The 20,903-nt window shown below is 50.6% G+C and overlaps 1 protein-coding gene across 1 annotated transcript; it reads right to left on the bottom strand.

The window, feature by feature from the left end:
- Positions 1–4,772: 4,772 nt before the first annotated feature.
- Positions 4,773–6,458, bottom strand: LOC123134553 (U-box domain-containing protein 21). The gene has a single exon (XM_044553784.1). It carries the CDS (start codon positions 6,365–6,367, stop codon positions 5,003–5,005), a length of 1,365 nt encoding a protein of 454 aa, XP_044409719.1. The 5' UTR covers positions 6,368–6,458; the 3' UTR covers positions 4,773–5,002.
- Positions 6,459–20,903: the final 14,445 nt, after the last annotated feature.

Raw genomic sequence — 20,903 nt, 5'->3', positions numbered from 1 at the left:
GTAGTGCATGGCATGCCTAATCACGTTGTTATGCGCATCCATTACGCGCGCACTTTGGCACTTCGCACGGAACACGTACCGCCACGTACGCCAAAACCCCCAGCCGAGGCCGATTTCCACGAGCCAGTCGTCGCGCGGACTGACTTCCACAGTGACGTCTTCGCTGCCGCTGGTTGGCTGGCTGTGATTTACAGTAGCTCAACCAGACGGTTGGCTGTGCGAGGTGGAGGTGTGCGTACCCAACGAGCACGCCTACGACGACTGAGCCAGTGATGCAGCCCACTATTGCTGTGTTTTCTTTCTTGGTATACAGTCCACTGGTGTCGGTCAATCCAAACATAGATCGATCGATCAGCTGCCGTGCGTGCGTGCAAGTGCAACCATCAATCGACGTCGGGAATTCGTCCCACGACCGGCCAAGATGAACAGAGCCCAACAGTAACCTCCAATTAATGGCGAGACGGACGTGCATGTGTGTTCTTTCTTTGCAGAAAAGTATGAGGTGCGACTAGGTCTACGGTCCGAGTACGTACGTGCACCGATCGGTCTCGATCGCCACGTAGCTGTCCATCATCGACCGCTGGTTCATTAGGTGTTGAACGGTGGAACACTGGAGTGCTGCCTGGGAGTAGTGAAGCGTCAGAGAAAGGAAACTAAATTTGTCTCGCCTACCGGCGTGTTGTGCTAGTTTCTACTACTACCTGCTCAAAGGACTGGCGTAGATCTGAAGACAAGTCGATGATGGAGACTGGCGGAGATTGGAAGAACGAGCTGGATGTCACGTACGTGGTAGATCAGATGACTCGAGCTCTGCTAGTCCAGTCCAGAGTCCAGATCGATACGGTCAGTAGCATACTCGAAAAGGAACTGTCTTTGTTAGTTGAACTGGTAAGCTGCACTGCACATAGTTTCTGTCAGTCATAGTCCTCGTCGTCGACGGATTACTTGTCTTTTACTCGTAAGCTCAATCAGTGATTTGAAGGTGAAAATTAGAGGTTTAGGTGAAGGTGACGCGGGCCACGACGGACGTACTACTCCTCCCTGCCGTGACTCGCCAAACGCCGGATATAACCGACGATGATGCATGCGATCTCCCTTTTAAACCTTTGGCGGAGATCATGGATTCCCATGCCCACAAAAGGCTCCGTGCTTCCCGCCTAATAAAAAGGGCAGGAGTTTGGTCCTAAACAAGTGTTCCAAGCAAAAGGAATGTGTGCGTGGCCAAGGCCAAACAGCACATACAGAGCCAGTGAGCCAATCGTACGGCGCACATGGATAACGTTTGTTCCTGGAATCAAAACCGTATGCGCCGAGCACATGGTACCGCACTGATGTCCATTTCGACTCGGGCTCTTTGCCTTTTTCTGTAACCTTGGCTTCCATTCCATATTGGCAACCACTCCACACCTATCTTGCTGAACCTACTGTCCGTGTCAGGCCGGCCAAGCTACAGTTGTATAATAGAAACTTGGCGCTTCCTCTCGTCATGGTCAAAATTTGTGTCCGCGGTTCGGGAGGATCGATGAGCACGGCATGCGCCCGAAGGGAAGGGAAACGGCATATTGCATCTCCCATGCATACGGCCGCACTGCTGGAAGAACCATGAAGATTCAGAAGTAGCGTGCCAACTTGATACATACTCCATTTGTGCATGAGCAAATGTAGATTCAAAACATTTAAGTTCTTTTTAACTTTTACTGTCACGATATACATTTCAATCAGCGACTGGCAGTGGTCTGTTCACTTTGGGGGCATATCATATGTTTTAATCTGTCACAAACGCTTCAAATATGAGCAAACATAGATGAATTGGTATTTCTTTAATTCATTTTAGCAACTAATGGCCGTTGATATTTGGATTAGTAGCTACCGTACAGGCCCCGCGTCGCCTAGGGTAGGCGACACGGGCGGCAGCCCCCAACCACGCCGCCGCCCCCCCCCCCCCCCTTCTCCAGCTAATCCCCTCGCCACCGCCGGAGGCCACCACCGGGCGAAGCCCGCGTCGTGGCGGCGGCGGCGGGGCCTTCCCCCCGTGGCGCGGCTCTCTTCTCCCGCGGGGCCCCGCGGCTGACGGCCCGCCTGCGGCTCGGATCCATGGCTGTGGCCATGGCTGGTGGCACGCGGCGCAGCTTGGCGGCGGGCGGCGCCGGCGTGGACAGGTGGGCCACTTCCCTGGCCATGTGGATGGCGGGGAGGTGGTGGGCTTCGGCTGCGGCGGGGGTTCCTCGCTGGATGTTGGTGGCCATGGTGATGTTCGACGTCGACCCCGATCTACTCCGATCTGCAGCGGATCCGGCCCTTGGTGGCTTCGGCCACCGTTCTTGGGTGCTGGCCTTGCAGATCCGGTGGCTGGAAGGGTTCTGGGGGAATCTCTTGGCCGGCGTGGCGGCCACTCCGATGGCAGTGCCTTTGGGTGTTGCTTCCCTCGTTGGAGGCTTCAGAGAGGACCTCCTTCCTTCCACCCCTCCCAGGAGCTCAAGTGAAAACCTCAGACCCCCCCCCTTGTTCCAAGCGACGACGACACCACGATGGCGTGCTCCTTCCTGAAGGCGTTGCTCGGGGGCTGCTCAAGCGGCGGTGAAAGTGGCGGCGGTGAAAGTGGCGGCGGTTCGGTGTCGACATATGCATTCTGGTCAGCTTCATCCTGGAGGCTGCGGCGACGTAGGTGACGCTCGTCTGGTGGAGCTACTGCTGATGGTCGAGGCATCGTCGGCAGTCTGCGCCATCAGGTTCGGGATGCTCAGGGGGAAACCCCAGATCTGGGTCTTCCGGATCAGATGATGATGTCGTTCTATCGCTTTCCCTTCTGGGGGCATCGTCTTGGAGCAAGTGCTGGCTGGAGGGATGGTGGAGCGGTGTTGCATCTCACACATTGATGGCGGCGGAGATCGATGGCATGGCTATGTGGAGACTCGGCGTCCGATGCGCGGAGATGGGCTCGCGCAGGAGGAGGTTGCTGTCTGGCGTCATGGTGACGTCGATGGCAGAGTGGCCAGACAAGGTAGAAGCCTCAATATGATCTGAAGACCTGTGGAAGATGGCGGCGATGACACACGAGTGCGTCTGACCGGATTGTGCCCCAGACCCGGTATGTGGCTCGGCTGGGGCTTCCGAGTGAGTTTCGGCTTCCGGCTTTTGATGTTAGGCTTAGGTGAGTGGTTTGGGTAGTGGCCCAGCTAGCACCCCTTCATCATTTTAGATAGGAGTAGCGGCATATGTTGCCAAGATGGTGGATTCAGGCACATTGTTGTAATACTTTGTAAGGTCCTCGAGAATAATCAATAAAGTGGCCGTATGCATCTCCCAGATGCAGAGGCCGGGGGTCATCCTCCTTTTCTGAAAAAAAGATAAGAGCTCTATATTTTTCATATAAACAACATAATTGATCGGTTAATAAGGAAAACCGAGCGAATACTAAGTGCTAGTGTTTCTCTAGAGGGGTTTACGTTGTAATATGCCAGTTCCTATCTTGAAGGATGCAATTAACCCAAAAACAATTGAAAAGGAGAGTCACCTCCGGCCTCTGCATCAAACTGATGCGTGCAGTCATATTATTAAGCAAAAGTTTCAAAAGGTCCGTGGTTCAGTGCAAGCTCACACGGAGCTAAAATGAAGGTAAAAGTTGACACGACTGGCGAAAATAGCACGAGATAAATAAACACCTGGCCTATTACTAGACTGCCATCCAAACCGATTGTAAATACCACGTGCTACCATTTTTCACCGGATACACCCAATAGCCAAAAGTTCTCAGGCTTTCGAAAGAGTGAGTGACGACCACGTACGGATCCAAGCAATGACCCTGTATATAACTTGAAGAAAATTATAAGAGTTAAATAAGATGAGGACATATATTATTTGGTCTGGTTCTCCAAAAGAAGAATCGCGTAGAACCACCATTTATGTCCATGGTTCCCATTTGGGTGGCTAACATTTACCACCACCTCACACCACACACGCACACACCATATCTTGATTTTGCCGCCGTGAGATTTACATCCATTGCTCCAAACACCGAACCCGACACCTTCGTCACCGTCACCGTCACTCAACTCGTCCATCCATCGCTCAACAACAAGCCGCCACCCACCTTTCTCATCTACTCCCTCCGTTTCAAAATAATTGTCTTTCTAGAGATTTCAATAAGTGACTACATACGGAGCAAAATGAGTGAATCTACACTCTAAAACATGTCTACATACATTCGTATGTTGTAGTCCATTTGAGATGGCTAGAAAGACAATTATTTTGGAACAGAGGGAGTAGTTGTCATGAATCTTTTGACCATCACCTGTTCCAAAAACCCTAACCCGTTAGGCTAGTATCTAAAAGAAGAGAACGGGTACGAGAAATTTGTTGGCACTCAAAATACTTCTCAAGCGTATGATTAGTAGTGAGTCTAAATTTTTACCCCATTACATCCATGATCTAATATGCAAGGAGGTTCTATTTTAAGTAGTACAAAATTAAAAAAAATCATGGTATCATCAATTATATATATGGTCTTGTTTCATAAACTAGAAAAATTGCATGTCTGAAGTTTCAAAAGATCATAAACACACAAATAAACTGAAACATGTCCTTGCAAAAATTGCTAGAAATATGACCATTTTTTTAAGTACGCAAAAATATTTTATGATACATTTGCAGTAAATAAATTATGTAGTGTGCACGGCGGATTTTGCACTTTTGTGTTTTATTTATTGCTCAGTTTGCTAATTTTCATTTTTTTTTGCCAACATTCACCAAGTTCAAGTTTTTTGTTCCGGGGATCAATCTCAAGTTTCTACCTGTTGCATGGATGATTCTTTTCATATATTTTTCACAACTTGTAGATGTCCTTTTTTGCCTAATTTTGAGTGGAACCGTATATTCCCAGGTTCCAAAAATACTCCCCCTTGAGCACGGTAGTTCTTCCAAAGAGAGAGAGAGAGAATCTAAACCTAATTGTGTCTGCATGGTTCTATCCACATCGATCGTAACCAAGTTCCAATATGCACACTCAGAAGGGTCTCTTGAGCGCCTTGAAATCCAGCGTGTCGATGCACTCGGCGCCGTCCCTGGATCCATTGAGAAGCCTGAGCAGTTCGCTCGCCCGCTCCTTGGTGGCGCCCTCGCAGCCCACCTGCAGCAGCAGGAGCAGCTTCTGGAACGCGCCGACCTGCAGCGCCTCGGCCTTGCACCCGCCGCTATCCGCCGCGAAGTTCTTGCACAGCCGCCACAGCGCCGACACGGCGAACTCCGTCGCCATGTCGGACACGTGCTGCATCTTCTTCACGATCACCGGCACGGCCAGCGCCTGCGCGTACGCCTCGTCGCGGCCCTTGCATGTGAGGAGCAGACTGTCCAGCAGGGCCAGCGCCTTCTCCGTCGTGCCCTTGTCGGCGTCCACCAGCAGTTCGAGGAGGAGCCGCACCGCGCCGAGGTCGACGAGTCGGGACGCGGCGAGCTCGGCGTGCATGGCGAGGTAGTACGCGGTTACCAGCGCCGCCTTGGTGGCCTGGGGCGAGACGGGTTTCTCCAGGAGCTTGACGAGCGCCGCGTATATGCCGGTGGTCTTTGACATCGCCTCGAGGCACTGCCTGTCGGATGAGGAGGCGATCTCGCGGAGAACGACGACGGCGCTGACCCGCGCTAGGGGCTCGCTGTGGGAGAGGATAGACACGACGGATTCCAGCGACGTTGGGGAGGCAATGTGGCCCCTGGACTCCACGTCAAGAGGCAAGAACACGACCATCGCCGCCAGGATCTCCTCTAGGGCCGTCGATGGCACCACCCGCTGGCCGGCAAGATGGCAGTACGTTGAGGAGAGCGCGCGGGCGGCGCTGGCGGACACGAAGCACCGGCGGTTGCGCTCGCTCTCCTTCCCGAGCGCCCTGGCCCTCGCCACCAGCTCCCGGCACCTCGGCCCATCGCCGCGCCTCGCGGCAGCGGACACGGCCGCAAGGAGCTCGGACGCGTCGAAGGCAGAGATCGGGACACGGGGCGTGGGCACGCGCTCTACCCCGAGTCCCCGGTTGGCGACGCACCACTCCTGGATCACCCTCCTCGTGGCATGGTTAGGTACGAGCTCCTCCAGCCGCAGCGGCCGGCCGGTCACGGGGCACGTGGCGTGGCCGCGCTCCAGCCACCCCTCCACGCTCTCCCGGTCGTAGGTGATCCCCGTCGGCGCCGTCACGGGGTCCCGCATCATGTCGAGCGATATCGGGCACAGGAAGTGGGTCGGTACGGCAGGCTCCGACTCGGCGGCGGCGACCAACATCGGCTGCTGCCACGTCCGCCTGATAGCGAGCGGTATCTCGGCCGGAGCGCCACGCGCCGCGCCGCGGAACGCGCGGGCGCGGAAGCGGGGCAGCGGCGTGACCATAGACGGTCGCGGCACGTAGAAGAAAGCGGCGATCGAGCTGGCGTGATATCAGGCGGTGCGCCGGAGCCGACGACGAGAATGGCGGCTGACGATGATTGCCTTTTGGATGGGGTGAGGTGAAAATGGCGTGATATATAGGTTGTGGACGGCAATGTTGAACGTGTGCGTGCGTTTGTTTGAACGGCGAGAGCGAGGGAGGGAAAAAGAAAGGACGGGCGGGGGCGGGGCGGAGACTGACTGGGGAAGGGAGCGTTTGTTCCTTGGGATTGGGGTTTGAATGTTGACCGTTGAACGTTTGAATTGTACACTTGCTTTTGTTTTGAGAAGAGATGGAGAATGGTATTTGGCTCCGTGCAGTGCAGTGCAGCTAGCCTCGTTTGTGTTCTAGTTTTTGTTTGGAGGCGGCATTTGAAATGTTTCATCCTCCACATGCAAATTGAACCGGCGAATCGGCATCTTGGCGGCTTAGTGCTCGGTTTTTTAAAACCATGGCTTGGATTGAGAAAACTAGATGGTGAGCAAATTATCTGAATTAGATGTTTTTAGTGATTTAAAGAAATTTTAATTTAAGTTCCCGACTCTAACTTTAGTGTTTCGACGGGTCGTGGAATTTTATTTTAAAATGGCGGAATGTAAATTATTTAAAAATGGCGGGATGTAAACACTTAAATATTTCCTCGCCATAAACATGGTTCTTTGGGCAGATTTTGCGAACCTGACATGGTAATGCCAAGCTGAGGCCAAATAAGTATTATATTTTTGTATTAATAATATTTATTTTATTTGGAATAAATAAAGTATTTTATTTGTTTGAAGTAAATATACAATAATAATAATAGGTGTATCAAGCTTTTGCAATAGGGCTACCATGAAAAAATGCAACCAAATCATAGCCCAATTGTCAAGGTTTTAGCAGCCCATCGAGTCAGGTTGCCCTCGCCCAGGTGTAGCCTAGAATGAATAGTTGGCCTTGTCAAGTTTACGTGGAATGCATGCCTAACTTTTTAGATGGAAGTCTCAAAATTGACTCAGTTTTAAACTTGGTAAACCACTCAACTACCTAAAGGACCATTGTTAAGGAACATGAAATAAGAAACAAAAAACGGAAAAGCGAGGATACCAGTGTCGGTGTCAAAACCGGCAGATCTCGGGTAGGGGTTCCCAAACTATGCGTCTAAGGATCGAAGATAACAAGGAGGCAGGGGAACGATGTTTACCCAGGTTCGAGCCCTCTTAATGGAGGTAATACCCTACTTCCTGCTTGATTGACTTTGATGAGTATAGGGGTTACAAGAGTTGATATACCTCAAGATCGTAATGGCTAAATCCTAGATGTCTAGCATGTATGATTGTGATCTCCCCTATCGATTAAAGCCTCTAGTTTATATAGATACCGGTGGGATCTAGGGTTGTACAGAGTCGGTTATAAAGAAAGGAAAGTACATGATCCGAACGCCAAGCTTGCCATCCACGCAAACGAGAGTCCCATCCGGACACGGGGGAGATCCTTCTATCTCGTATCTTCACGGCCCATCAGTCCGGCCAATGTCACATAAGCCGGCTTCCTGAGGAACCCATAGTCCAGGATTCCCTCAACCAGCACGAGCTAAAAGCCCATGGCGATGAACAACTAAAGATGTAAAAAAATATTGTGAATGGGCAAAATATAGCCAAGCTTTGAACAAAAGTTATTGTGATTTCTTCAACGGGCGAAACTCTTCGGTTAGAGGGAATCCTGCCACCCCTTAGAGCATCTCTAGCACACCCCACAAAATCCGAACCCACACAAGTGTTTTGCAGTTCGCGGAAAAGTGTGTATGCAGGCCGGCGCGGTCGAGGTCAGACTCAGACCCCGCAAAACGGACCCGTAAATAAGCATATTCAGTGAATATGTTTTTTTACGGGGCGGCTATGCAGGGTCTGCTCGGGCAGCGCCGCGTCGACTCGCAAACCGAAAACCCCAATAAGCGAATTTGACAGTGATTCCGACAAATGAGTTCAAATTGAAATGCTAAAACATAGTTTGCGCGCAAATAAAAGCATAGTTTTGATACGACAAATGCAAAAGGACTTGCAAAAGCGACGACCATGTCCGACATCATCTTGGTCGATCTTCACTCCGCGCCATCGAGTCCATGGAGATCATCGGAACCACCGAATCCACCTCCGGCGCTTGTTCCAACTCCCGCATCGAGTCCATGGATCATCAGGGAACCTCTTTCCGGGGCGGAGGAAGTGGATGAAGTAGCCGACCTCTTTGTAGCCGGAATCCTCCCCCGCTTTACGCCCGATACCTTGGCGACCTTCTTCGCCGCCGGCGGGGATCGCGCAGCGACATTGGCGCCCGGAGCGCGGGCCTTCCCGGTGGGGGCAGCCGGATTCCCGCCCTGCGGGACCATGTTGCCTGCCGCTTGAGGACAGGCGCGGTGGCGCCTTGGGCAACGGCGGGACCAACATGGTCGGCGACGAGATCCGCCCGAGGGGATTGAGCGTGCGCGACCTCGACGGTGACGGGGGACAATAAGGTGTCATCCATGGCGGTGAAAGACTGTCGGGGAAGATTAACTGGAGCGGGAGGTGGCGGTTGCAATGATGGTGGAGGGTGGGAGGAGCGGGAACGGTCGCGCAGAAATGTCCCTCCCGCCAAATCTCGCCGCGGATAGGGGTCGAGCTCGGGTCGTGCTCACGCCCCGTGAAACTAGAGGTCGGGGGGAGTAAATTGCACAAAACCACCACTTTGAAGGTTAGGTTTGCGAAAACCACTACAATACATTTTTTTGGCAGAAAACACCATATCTTTAGTAATCTTTTTGCAAAAACCACTGGTCGACGGATTAGAGTCGTTTGAGCGCATTTATGACAGACTGGTCCCTGGTTTTGCTTACATGGCGTAACGGTTTGGGTTCAAAGCAAAAAAGTCCCTCAAATTTCTTCCTCCATGCAGCCCAGACCCTTCCCACGGGTTGGTACCAATACTCCCTCTACACCCGACTAGCATGCCCGCCGCCGCTCCCTCCATGGGCCGCCGCCGCCCCTTCCTCCGCAGGACGTAGGCCATCGCCGCTCCCTCCACGGCCGTCGCCGCTCCCTCCGCAGGATGCAGGCCGCCGCGCGCCATCGTCGCCCGGCACCGTATCCGGTCAAATCGGCCTCCAACGCCCCCAGCCCAGCACCGGATCCAGCGGGAATGCCTCGGCCAGATCGGCGTTGTGAGCGCGTGGGGCAACAACGTCCACATCCCCGTCGGTCATGGGGCGGCACCAGGTCGCGGCGACAATCTCTGCCGTCCTGTGACGGCCACGCCGCCCACGACGGCCATCCCTGCCCGCGAAGAAGAGGCGCCGGCGCTGCCACGCCACCTACGAAGAAGAGCTCATCGTGGAGGCCTCGTCCTCGACGAGCTGCAGTTGACCGGCCGAGGAGCTCAAGGTGGTTGCGCTCCAAATGATGCTCTAACCCTCATGGACGTCCGTCCTGTTCTGTTCCCATACCCCGATGTCCACCCTCTCGTCGGCGACGAACGTCCTGTTCTGCTCGCGCTGTGCTGCCGATTTTGTGCACACGGGGCCTAATTGCGTTTTCATTTTTTGATTAAGGGGTGTCCATATAAAATTGTTGGGACTAGTTGGTAAATATAGATAAGACCCCATTTGGCATGAAAAGTTATGCCACGTAAGAAAAACAGGGACCCATCTGTTATAAACGCGTTCAAACGACTCTAATCCGCCGATCAGCGATTTTTGCAAAAAGATTACTAAAGACAATATGGCATTTTCTGCCAAAAAAATGTATTGTAATGATTTTCATATACCTAACCTTCAAAGTGGTGGTTTCTGCAATTTACTCGGTCGGGGGAGATCTTTTGCCGCGCCCCGCAAAAAAAATTACAGGTCGGACGCATATGTGAGGTCTGTTCTAGCGGGATTTTTCGCGCCAACCCGTATTTTGACGGTTATTTTGCGGGTCGGAGCCTTTTGCGGGGTCCGCTAGAGTTGCTTTTATATTAGGAGGAGCAACTACTGAACAACCACACTAGGATGCATAACATATGAATTAATTCTTCGTTTTCTCTATCGACGGGAACCAAATATACCATGGGCCAGTGGCGCTCTTGCCACCGAGCACGGTGTCTCTTTCTTCTCCACACAACTCTTGTGTTTTTCCTCCATCACGAGATCGTTGCGGCGGCGGTCTGGCGAGATTGTTGCGGCGTACCACCACTCCTAGCTGTAGGCGCTTAAAAGTCAAGACGTTTAACGTGGCGCGGTCCGCTGTGCTTGGGCGTGCCGATCAGGCGACGACCAGGCGACTTTGACGGCGGCGGCTGGGTTGGGTCGGTGCGATCGATATAGAATCCCGGCTGGCAATTACTCCGATCCAAGTCACGGGTCACAGCCAAGACGGCCAGTGAACCGAAAGGAGAATATTCGTTCACCCATCGAATGGCAGTAGAACTAGACGGACTACTACGAGCCTGACTCGAACTGCTTTCTTGTCGTGGCGCGGTTAGATCATCGTTGTTTTGCTTCGTTTTCTAAATCATTTTCTGTTGGACTTTCGGACTTGTAGCTACGAACACGCCACCTGTTTTTTGAAACTAAACACGCCGTGTTCTGGTTGGCTGCGAACAGGTATATGCGTACGTGTGCACAGCTTAAAATAGCCTGGAAAATGGGACTTCTGTGCGCGCGCTTAGCGTGATCCAAGACTGACATCGGTCGGGTCTACGCTTCACAGTAGATTAAGTGGATTAGTTGTATAGGCATTGTTGGGAAATTCAGGTATCATAATTCTTGGTTAGCTAACCTCGTGGCATGTGCAAAAATCAAATGGGAGATCCGTGTGCCGTCGACTAAATTGGACCGTTTAGGTATTCTTGATCACCGAGGAATCTTGAGGGCCTTGCGACTTGGGTGGCCATGATGGAAATGGAATGACTTGGAGAGGACTGTTCGTTTAAGGGAACCCGTGAAATAGTGAGGTCTGTTTTAAACCTGAATTCATACGGTTCGTCGAGATTGAACCCTAATCTCTCAACCCCTGAAATATGCACCCTGTACGCTCTAATCCCAGTCTTATCTCAACCATGGATCATTTTATACTTGTCTGGCACATTGGGAAAGTAAAAATCCCGACCGGATTACTCTTTACTCTCGCTGACTACACGGGTCCATCTGTCATACTAATCTTCTCTCCTCCGACCTCTAGCTCGCAGTCAATGAAAGTAGCGACTAGGATCATCTTTTTCCCGGTGCACCAAACGGATCCAGGGTTTATATTGACTGGGATCGATGAGTATAGGGTATCGATTTCAGGGACTTAGACGTGCGGGTTCATTTGTGTCGTGCTCTACAATCTTGGGGTTTAAAATAGACTTTACACCTTGGATATAGATCTTTCTTACACAGCAATTATAATCACGCTCGGGGACAAGGGAAGTTTTGGCAGGCCTCATGGCATCATGCCATCCATGTGTGCGTTGGTGAAGGACACTAATTCATGCATGAGCTAGGCGCTTTTGAACATAGAGTGTGTCGCAAATCGACATGTCCGAGGGGATCACAATGCAGCACTTTACCCAGTTGCGGAGGTTTGCTTAGAATTCACACCCCCCCCCTCCCTAGGTATATTTACGCACTCAAGTAAGCTTCCTCACACAGTTTGAAGGGATCAATAGTAGGGCTATGTCCAACCCGGAGGGGGGACAAATTCTTTTTTTTTTGCGGGAAAATTTCTGATCTATTCATTTTCAGTCATGGCAGTACAATGAATACCAAAAATAATAAAAAATACATCCAGATCCGTAGGCCACCTAGCGACGACTACAGGCACTAAAGCGAGCCGAAGGCGTGTCACTGTCATCACCCCTCCATCGCCGGAGTCAGGCGCAACTTGTTGTACGTAGTAGACAATCAAAAAGTCGTCGTGTTAAGGCCCCGTAGGACCAGCGCGTCAGAACAGCAACAACCGCAATTGAAGAACAACGTAGATCAGAAGGATCCAACCTGAAGATGCACGAACGTAGACAAACAACAATGAGTTCCGAGCAAATCCACCAAAGATAGATCCGCTGGAGACACACCTCCACACGCCAACCAACGGGGCTAGACGCACCGCCAGAACGGGGACTACACGCGGGAAGACCTTTATTCCATCTTCAGGGAGCCGCTGCCGTCTCGTCTTCCTGAGAAAAGGACACAAACACTAGCAAACTAAAAAAAACGACTAAAAACGAGGCCCTCCCGCCAACCCTTGCCGAAATCCACCGCGCCCCATGGCCCTAGGGCCACTAGAGAGGCGGCGGATCTACGCGGCACCGGCGGAAAGCAGAAACTCTAGCTTTTTTTTGTGGAGGAGGACGCGGCGGCGGATAGAGAGTCTTTAGTTTCTTTTTTCAATTACAATATAAATAGGCGTGGAGCAATTCCACGCCATAAAAAATATAAACCCTCAGCTTTTACCTTCCGATTTTCATTATTGGGAAACCAAACCACGAGCTACAAGCACCCATTTTCGAACAAGGAAATTTTAAAGTAGGGTTCTGATGACCGACCAACTGCGATGGCAAGGATGGCCAAATTGTGGCATATTCCAGCTTTTTAGATCAGTATCGGAGTCGACATCTCACATCATTTTGTAATTTTGGGGGTTCTTTGCAAGTTTGGAACATGATCCCGGTTCGGTTTGCCCTATTGGAGCTTAACATCAACGCTTGGTCTCGGTGTTATGCGATCAAAGGAGTTGTGGTCCTTCGATGTAAATCTTCATGGGAAGTGTAGCAAAGGCCTTGCATCATTGTTGTTGCTTGTTTCTAAGGATCGAGTTACCGGTGAAAGTGCCGAAGTCCACCATATGTCTCTTGTGTGTTGTAGTTGAAGGCCACGTCCTAAAGTCCGCCAAAACTTGGCGCTGTTCGTTTAGCGGTCGATGATGAGACATCAATCAACCATGACTTTGTCAATCACAAGATCTATCAGCTGAGTTTTTCATATGAGCTCATCAGAATAAACGTGCGTGTATTCATCGATGTATGCGTACGCTCGTACAAGTTGCGTGCCGCGTTTCTTCAAGGAAATCCCTACGAACCGGACGATGGATCATGTCGACAACGGTACAGCGATCGCCACCGCCGCGCCGGAGACAGGTACGGGTGCGCGCGTCGTATCAGAGGGCCCGATCGAGACGCGACCGTTCGAGCCGAATCACCTGTCTCTGACGCGATCGCCCGCCCCGCGCAATCTGGGGCGGTCAAGCACGCGATGATATGCGTATTCCTATCCCCATTCCAGATCGCTGTGCGCCGCAGATTAGCACTCGATGACAGGGCTCCTTGGGTCAGCTCGTGTCTGCCACTGTCATGCGCCCATGCATGCACGCACGAACAACCACAGCACCTGAGGCCATCGAGGACTAGACCACCACGGCCTGCCTGGATAATGGTTATCCGATCTGACGGTAATATCTGATATGATCCCTCTGACCGGACGCGGCAGCTGCACCTGACAGCTTACATGCACGCGTCATGATCCTGTTAGTGCCGGGACAACGGTACGTACTTGACGTGGAGTATTTAAGCCCGGCACGTACGTGCAGTGCAGAAGCTGCTACGACGTAGTACGCCCTATCTAGTATATCGGGGAGGCGATGCCCGTGCGTACCAAACTGTGTCAGGTAGTAGAAGATCACACAAGGAGTACGTACATGAACCGTCGGCGACATCACATTGCTGAGGATCCCGTACAACCTAGGTGCTATCTAGATCCGGGAGGAGGCATGTGCGTACCAAATCTGTGTCGGTAGTAGAAGATCACAGAGAGGAGTACATGAGGCGACATCTCGCATTGCTGAGGATCGCGTACAAGTGTACAACAACCTAGGTGGCCACCACGTCAGAGGAACTAGTACGTACTTCCTCAATTTCTTTTTAGTCTGCATATAGGATTTGATCAAAGTCAAACTTTGTAAAATTTGACCAACTTTATAGAAAAAAATATCATATTCTAAAACACTAAAGTTATATTATATGAAAATTAATTTCATGATGCATCTAACAACAATGATTTCATATTGTGAATCTCGGTATTTTTTATATAAACATAATCAAAGTTAATAAGGTTTGACTTTGATCAAATCTTATATACAGACTAAAAAAACAAAGGGAGTACATTGGCAATGTGGTGCCATCTTCTTTTAGGAAAAAAAAAGAGTCACTTACGTGCTTCGAGCCAAATTGTGGGCCGTCGAAAAGGAAACCAAGCATAAATGAAGCCCAGCCCATCACATAACAAATATGAGCTAAGTTTAAGCAACATGGCGAAATCACTAATTAAGAAGTATTCGTTTCAAAGAACACTCCACTTTCTCAGGTTGCCACAAGTGGTGCACATGCAGCGCGCCACTTATCGCAACCTGGGAGTTTTCCCTTTTTTTCATAGATCCATTTATTCAAAATGTTTTATCTTCCAAACTGTGTGTCCAAATCTTGAACCGTTTTCATCATTGGATTCCTCGCGTCGAGATCTTTAAAACTAGATCCCATGTTGATAGGTTTTGACGAACTTTTTTTTCACAAAAAAAACCGGACAAAAAAAACCGGGCGAAAAAATCGAACCGGAAGCATGGTTTTTTCCCTTTCTGAAAGAGGCACGAGCGAAATCACAACCGTGCCTCTCGCGAAAGCACAACCGTGACTCTCGCGAAAGAAAAAAAAAACAGAAAACGTGTTTTTTTTCGTTTCCGAGAGGCACGGCCGTGACTCTCGCGAAAGCACAACCGTGCCTCTCGCGGAAGCAAAATCGTGACTCTCGCGAAAGAAAAAAAAATAGAAAACACATTTTGTTTTTCCCTTTTCGAGAGGCACGGCCATGACTCTCGCAAAAGCACAACCGTGCCTCTCACGGAAGCAAAATTGTAACTCTCGCGAAAGAAAAAAAAACAGAAAACGCGTTTTGTTTTTCCCTTTCCGAGAGGCACGGCCGTGACCCTCGTGAAAGCACAACCGTGCCTCTCGCGGAATCAAAACCGTGACTCTCGCAAAAAAAAAACAGAAAACACGTTTTATTTTTCCCTTTCCGAAAGGCACGACCGTGACTCCCGCGAAAGCACAACCGTGCCTCTCGCGGAAGCAAAACCGTGACTCTCCCGAAAAAAAAAAACAGAAAATGCGTTTTTTTCACGCAAAAAATTGTTTTTTCGATTTTTTTTATCAAAAAGCTAAGAAAGACCGGTGAAAAACCTAAACGTCAAGAAAACCCCAAAAAACCGTTTAAAAAGCCAAAAACACGTGCGAAAAAATAAAATAAAAAAATCCGAAGGGAACGTGCAGACCGCGACACGTGGTGAATGACTGAGAGCGGGCCAAGTGGCCTAATCGTTGCGAGGCTCCTGAAGGGGCGCTCGTTAACTAGCTGCTCCCGCAACATGGGCCTGGTAATCTCTCGGGCCTCCCCGTAAAAAGATCTCTTTTGGGCCAACGCAATGGTACTCTAGAATACTCCATCCCAACATCCTAAAACTGTGGAGAGCTCCTGTCTGACGCTCGTTAGCGTCAGGCAGAGTAGCTCCTGTCTGACGCCCATTTAAAGGTCAGTAGCTCGAGCGCGTAAAAAAAACGCCAAAAATACCCCGCTCTAGTGAGAGATTGAACACGCGACGTCCCGCTCAGGAATTTTATAACGAGACCAGTCGAGCTGAAACGTTGTACTGGTTTGTAAGCCGCGCAAGTGCTTAAAGTACACGACAACATTTGTTAATTTACGAACAGTTCAAGAAAATTGAGAACAAAAAATTGAAAATTCTGAACAAAATTTGACAAACGCGAAACCCTTTTTCAAACCATGAACAATTTTTCAAATTTTAACAAACTTTTCAAACGCGAATAATTATTAAAAAGTTGAACAAAAATTTCGACATTCCAAAAAGATGAACATTTTTTAAATACATTTAACATTTCTGTATTATATGCTGAACAATTTTAAATACATACTGACATTTTTGTGATATACACCGAACAAAATTTAAAAAATACATTGAACATTTCTGTAATGTATGCTGAACAAATTTTGAATTGTGAACAAAATTTAAAAAACATAATTTTTGTGAAATCATGAAGAAAATACGAAATATTAAACTTTTTTGAAACAAAGGACAAAAAAGGATAAAATAAGAAGAGGAGTAAAAAAGAAAAAGAAACATAATTAATGAACTGAAGAAGAATAGAATGAAGAAACAGAAGAACAGAAAACCGGCAAAAGAGAAAAAAAAAGAAACCGGTTTAGGGAACCTTCTAGAAGGTTCCCAAAACCGGTTTGGCTGGGACTGCATTAACTAGCGAAGTGGGCCGGCCCATCGCGCACAGCTACTCCCGCGCTTCAGCGAAGCCACGTCTCCTCGACGCACGCGAGCGTCAAATAGGAACCACCAAAATTTTGCTCATGACAAAAAATCTCAATTCCTCAAAAAAAAAAAAAATCTCAACTTCCCAAAAGAAAGAAAAGTAACACATCACAACAGTCAACACCCAAATATTCCTTGCAATTTTTTTGATAAAAGACACTTTCATTCGGACACACACAAAACATAATGAGTAATATCCGGCCTCAACAGAGCCTTTCCGTTATCTCATGGGTCGGTTTATCCGCAAACCAAAGAACGCGAGGAACAACTGTCGATCTCGATTGAACGCTGCTACACACACCACACTTCACGCACAAAATGTGGACGACACTCCGGATGGCACCGCGCCAAATTACAACAAGCCGTACGATTAGCAATCGTGCAGCAAGATGTCATGCATGGAGTACTTTCGATCTCGACTCAAACAAAGCAGTATGTTGTTCCCTTTTCTTCTGCTGTTTTTGATTGTGAATTCGTAAGGTGGCCAATTTTTGGATTCAGGTGGTTCGAAGCAGCACCTCCCGCCGAATCTACATTGCTCGTTGCCGGTGAATCGTTTGCAGCCCCTTTTTTTCTTTTTTGAAACAAGCCCTGGGGCTTTTGGTGCAACTTGACCCCGGAAACACTGTAGAGGATCGATCGAGACCGCACATCTACAGCCCAGGACACGATGGGACATGACACATGCTTCATCATATCTCAAGGCAACACACTATCACGAGCCGAGATCGATCTATGCAACTCCCCTACGCGCCTAGGCACGTAGCACGTACAGTACCTATCTGACAGCTCGCCTGACCGACGGACGCATGCTTTGATGGTCGACATCGACTACAGGTACAGGCACAGGTACAGTGCCATGCCTCCTGACGAGCGTCGCATGCAGCTGGACGACGTCTACTCCGCTCTACAGGCTTATCACTGTATGATCATACATGCAGACAATTCCCTCCTCTCTTTTTTATGCGTGCTCTGCATCATCCTTTTCTTTTCTTATTCGTTCTCGTTGCGTCGCATGACGGGAGGAGCAGCCTTCGCCCAGAAGCTCGGCCGGTGTGCGGACAGGAGGGCGCAGAAGCGTGATGCGATCGTTTGTTTTCCGTATGTGTCCGGGGTCTAGATAGGTGCCTAGATAGCTGCTGTGGCTAGTCAATGCGGCAGGCACGTCACCTGGTACGCACGCAGCATGCATGTGACTTGTCTATCATCTCATCCGACACAATATAATAATCCGGCGTAGTAGTGCAGCTACGCCGGCCGGACGTGCTGGATACCGCGGCTCTACGTATATTTCCAGGGCCCCGTGGGTACTGGGTACTACTACTACTCTACTACACAGACAGAGGTGACACTGTAATGCCCGCTTCAATGGCTGCAGGAGTTAATTGGCAGTACGTACGTATGTCCTCGTTCTGTTCCTTAATTGCGTGCTTAATGTTAAAGGAGCAACAAAGTTATGTGTTGCAGGAGTCAGGAGTGGCTCGTCTCTTGTGTCTAGACCAGACATGATCGTCTTCTTGCGACGGGAACTGAAACAAGTTGGGCGGTGGGCCCTGGAGCGCATTTTACACAGCCTCAGATTGCAAGGAGCTTGTCGCGGACATACACAAGGGCAGGGGCGGCCGTTACGCGAGCATTGTTAAAGAGATCATCTCCCGAGGTTCACAGTTTTCAGCATGCTCCTTCATCTTCAAAGGACGCGAGACAAACTTTGAGGCGCACAGCCTTGCCAAACACACTTTGGGACTCTTTCCGGGACGCCATCTCTGGCTACTTAATCCCTCGGATTTATCTTGTATTCCTATGTATTTGGATATTGATCAATAAATGAGAGTGTGTTTGGACTCAAAAAAAAAGGTACGACCGATCACAGTTACTCCATCTGTCAACTTGCCATATATCGCGTCCGTACGGGCGGCCTTGTGCAAGATCTCCCTCAGCAAGTACGTAGGCACGCAGAGAAAAGTCGACGCGTCGTCCCTCTGTACCGAGCGTACGCAAGTGTTGCATGCATGCGCACGACACCAGCCCTGTCCGCCCACGTAGGGCCGTGGTTAAGGTCAATGCCAAGTACCCCACCCGCCGTCCTGGTACGCGCACCCCCGCGCAGCGTTTGCGTTGGCGCGGCGATGCCTCCGTCGATCCATCATCATGGCATGCACGCACTGCCCCACATAAATATGCTGATCGGCTGAAGCAAGAGAAAGGCAATGAAAAATAAAATGAACCACCGTACTGGTGGCATCACATGAAAGCCTTCCCGGCCTGCCTGACCGCAGATGTCAGCACGCGGCGCAGTGGCGCAGCGCTGCCGCCGCTGGCTGGCCTGACTGGCTGCCCTTGCCGCTGCCGCTGGCTGCCATGCGAGCCCGGGTAGCCAGATCAGGAAGGAGCTTTTGCGCCGGTGGGGAAAAGCCGGCAGCAGCCCGTCGTCTCCTGGTCGCAAGCGAGCACCACCCACGCATTGGCATGGCATGGCATGCACTGACGCGCAGGCCGGGGAGGGGCTCTCAATCATGGCGATGGGTGGGGCTTTATCGGCCCGCGCCGGGATAAAGAAATCGGGGGCGGCGGATGGGGGGAAACGAAATCAATTGGGAGGGGAGAGGAAGGCTTGCTAAAGAAGGCTTAAAGAAATGGGGTTGGTGTGTCTGAAGTCTGAACGAACGAGCGAATGCGTTGTGTTGCTTTGCTGATGGGAAATTTAAAACTGGGTGGGCAGTGTCGTGTCAGTGCTCGGAGACGCAACTCTGTCAGGGTTGAGAAGCTGGCGCCATCATTTTGACCTCTGGACTACTCCCTCCCTCCGTTCCAAAATATAAGTCTTTGTAGAGATTTCATTATGAAGTACATACGGATGTATATAGATGCATTCTAAGTGTAGATTTATTCATTTTGCTTCGTATGTAATCCATCTAGTGAAATCCCTACAAAGACTTATATTTAGTAACGGAGGGAGTATTTTTTAGTGCTGCTACACTATGCTACTACTGGTATGGGTTCGGTTTGTTCTACATTCACCAGCTTGACTTGTGTGTTTCTTTTTAGAACGAAGACTTAAGAAGAGCCCGGCTTTGAATTAACAAAGCCATCAACCGGGCAGGATTACAGAGATAAGAACCACGAACCACATAAAGAAAAGGAAAAAACATGGCAAAGATACAAAGGCGCTGGGAGACAGCTCACATAGCACACAACCAGCTATATACCAGATCAACATGAAGCTAATAGCTAGGAGATGCTAGGGACCTCTTGCACACACGCAACCAAGGGGAAGGCAACTGCCAGCTTAGGGCAAGGAACCGACGACGATGAGAGGCATGCCATTGCCCGAACACCAGGGGCTTGTGGAGAGCACAGTCAGACAGTGCCATCGTCAAAGAAGGCCCCTGCCTCCTTGCCTGGCTCGAAAGGCGCCGCACCGTTGAGCGATGGGCTAGTTCACCCTAGAACCTATCTGAATGGCACCCAAGGAAGCCACAGGAGCGGAACCAGGCGTTCCTCACATGTCGACGGCGACTCACCTAGAGCCAAGCAGCCCCAAAACCGAAGATCGGGCGAGAAAGAGGGTGAGCTGCCAGGATGAAGGGCAACAGCAAGGGCCAAGACCAAAACTCAGAAGCTCGGCACTCTCGGCGAGCTGGAGAGGGAAAACCACCGGAGGAGGGGAACCCTATCCCCTCCCTTCCTGGAGATCCACGGCACCGGAGGCCCTCAAAGCCGCACGAAGAGCACCACCATAACAGAACCCCGCACCAGGGAAGGCATGGCTGCCGCTGGAGACTTGCTGTCGCCGCCGCCGCACCCCAAACCGCACCACCCCGAAGCCCGCCGCCCCACTTGTTCCCAAAAACGGCGTCTTCAAGAAGATTACGGCGCCTAGGGCGTCGCCGTCGTCCAACAAAGTTTGGGTTTTCACCCGGGAAGCAAGGGGGCATGGGATGGGGAGGACAGGACCTGACCGATGCCTCCAAGGAGGTGAGCGGCGCCCACGGGCGTCGCCGCCGTCGCGCCAGCAAGGCTGGCTAGGGGTTTCCCCCGGTCCTGGAACCCCTCCATCCGCTCCCACCCACCGAAACCAGCCCCCCATGTCGTAGCAGACCGGATCTGGAGGGGAGAGGAGCACGCCGCTGGAGAGTTG

The sequence above is a fragment of the Triticum aestivum genome, chromosome 6B (genome assembly GCF_018294505.1).
Source record: "Triticum aestivum cultivar Chinese Spring chromosome 6B, IWGSC CS RefSeq v2.1, whole genome shotgun sequence".
NCBI classification, from domain to species: domain Eukaryota; kingdom Viridiplantae; phylum Streptophyta; class Magnoliopsida; order Poales; family Poaceae; genus Triticum; species Triticum aestivum.
Note: the sequence above shows the minus strand (reverse complement) of the source record. Positions and strands in the feature narration are given on the sequence as shown.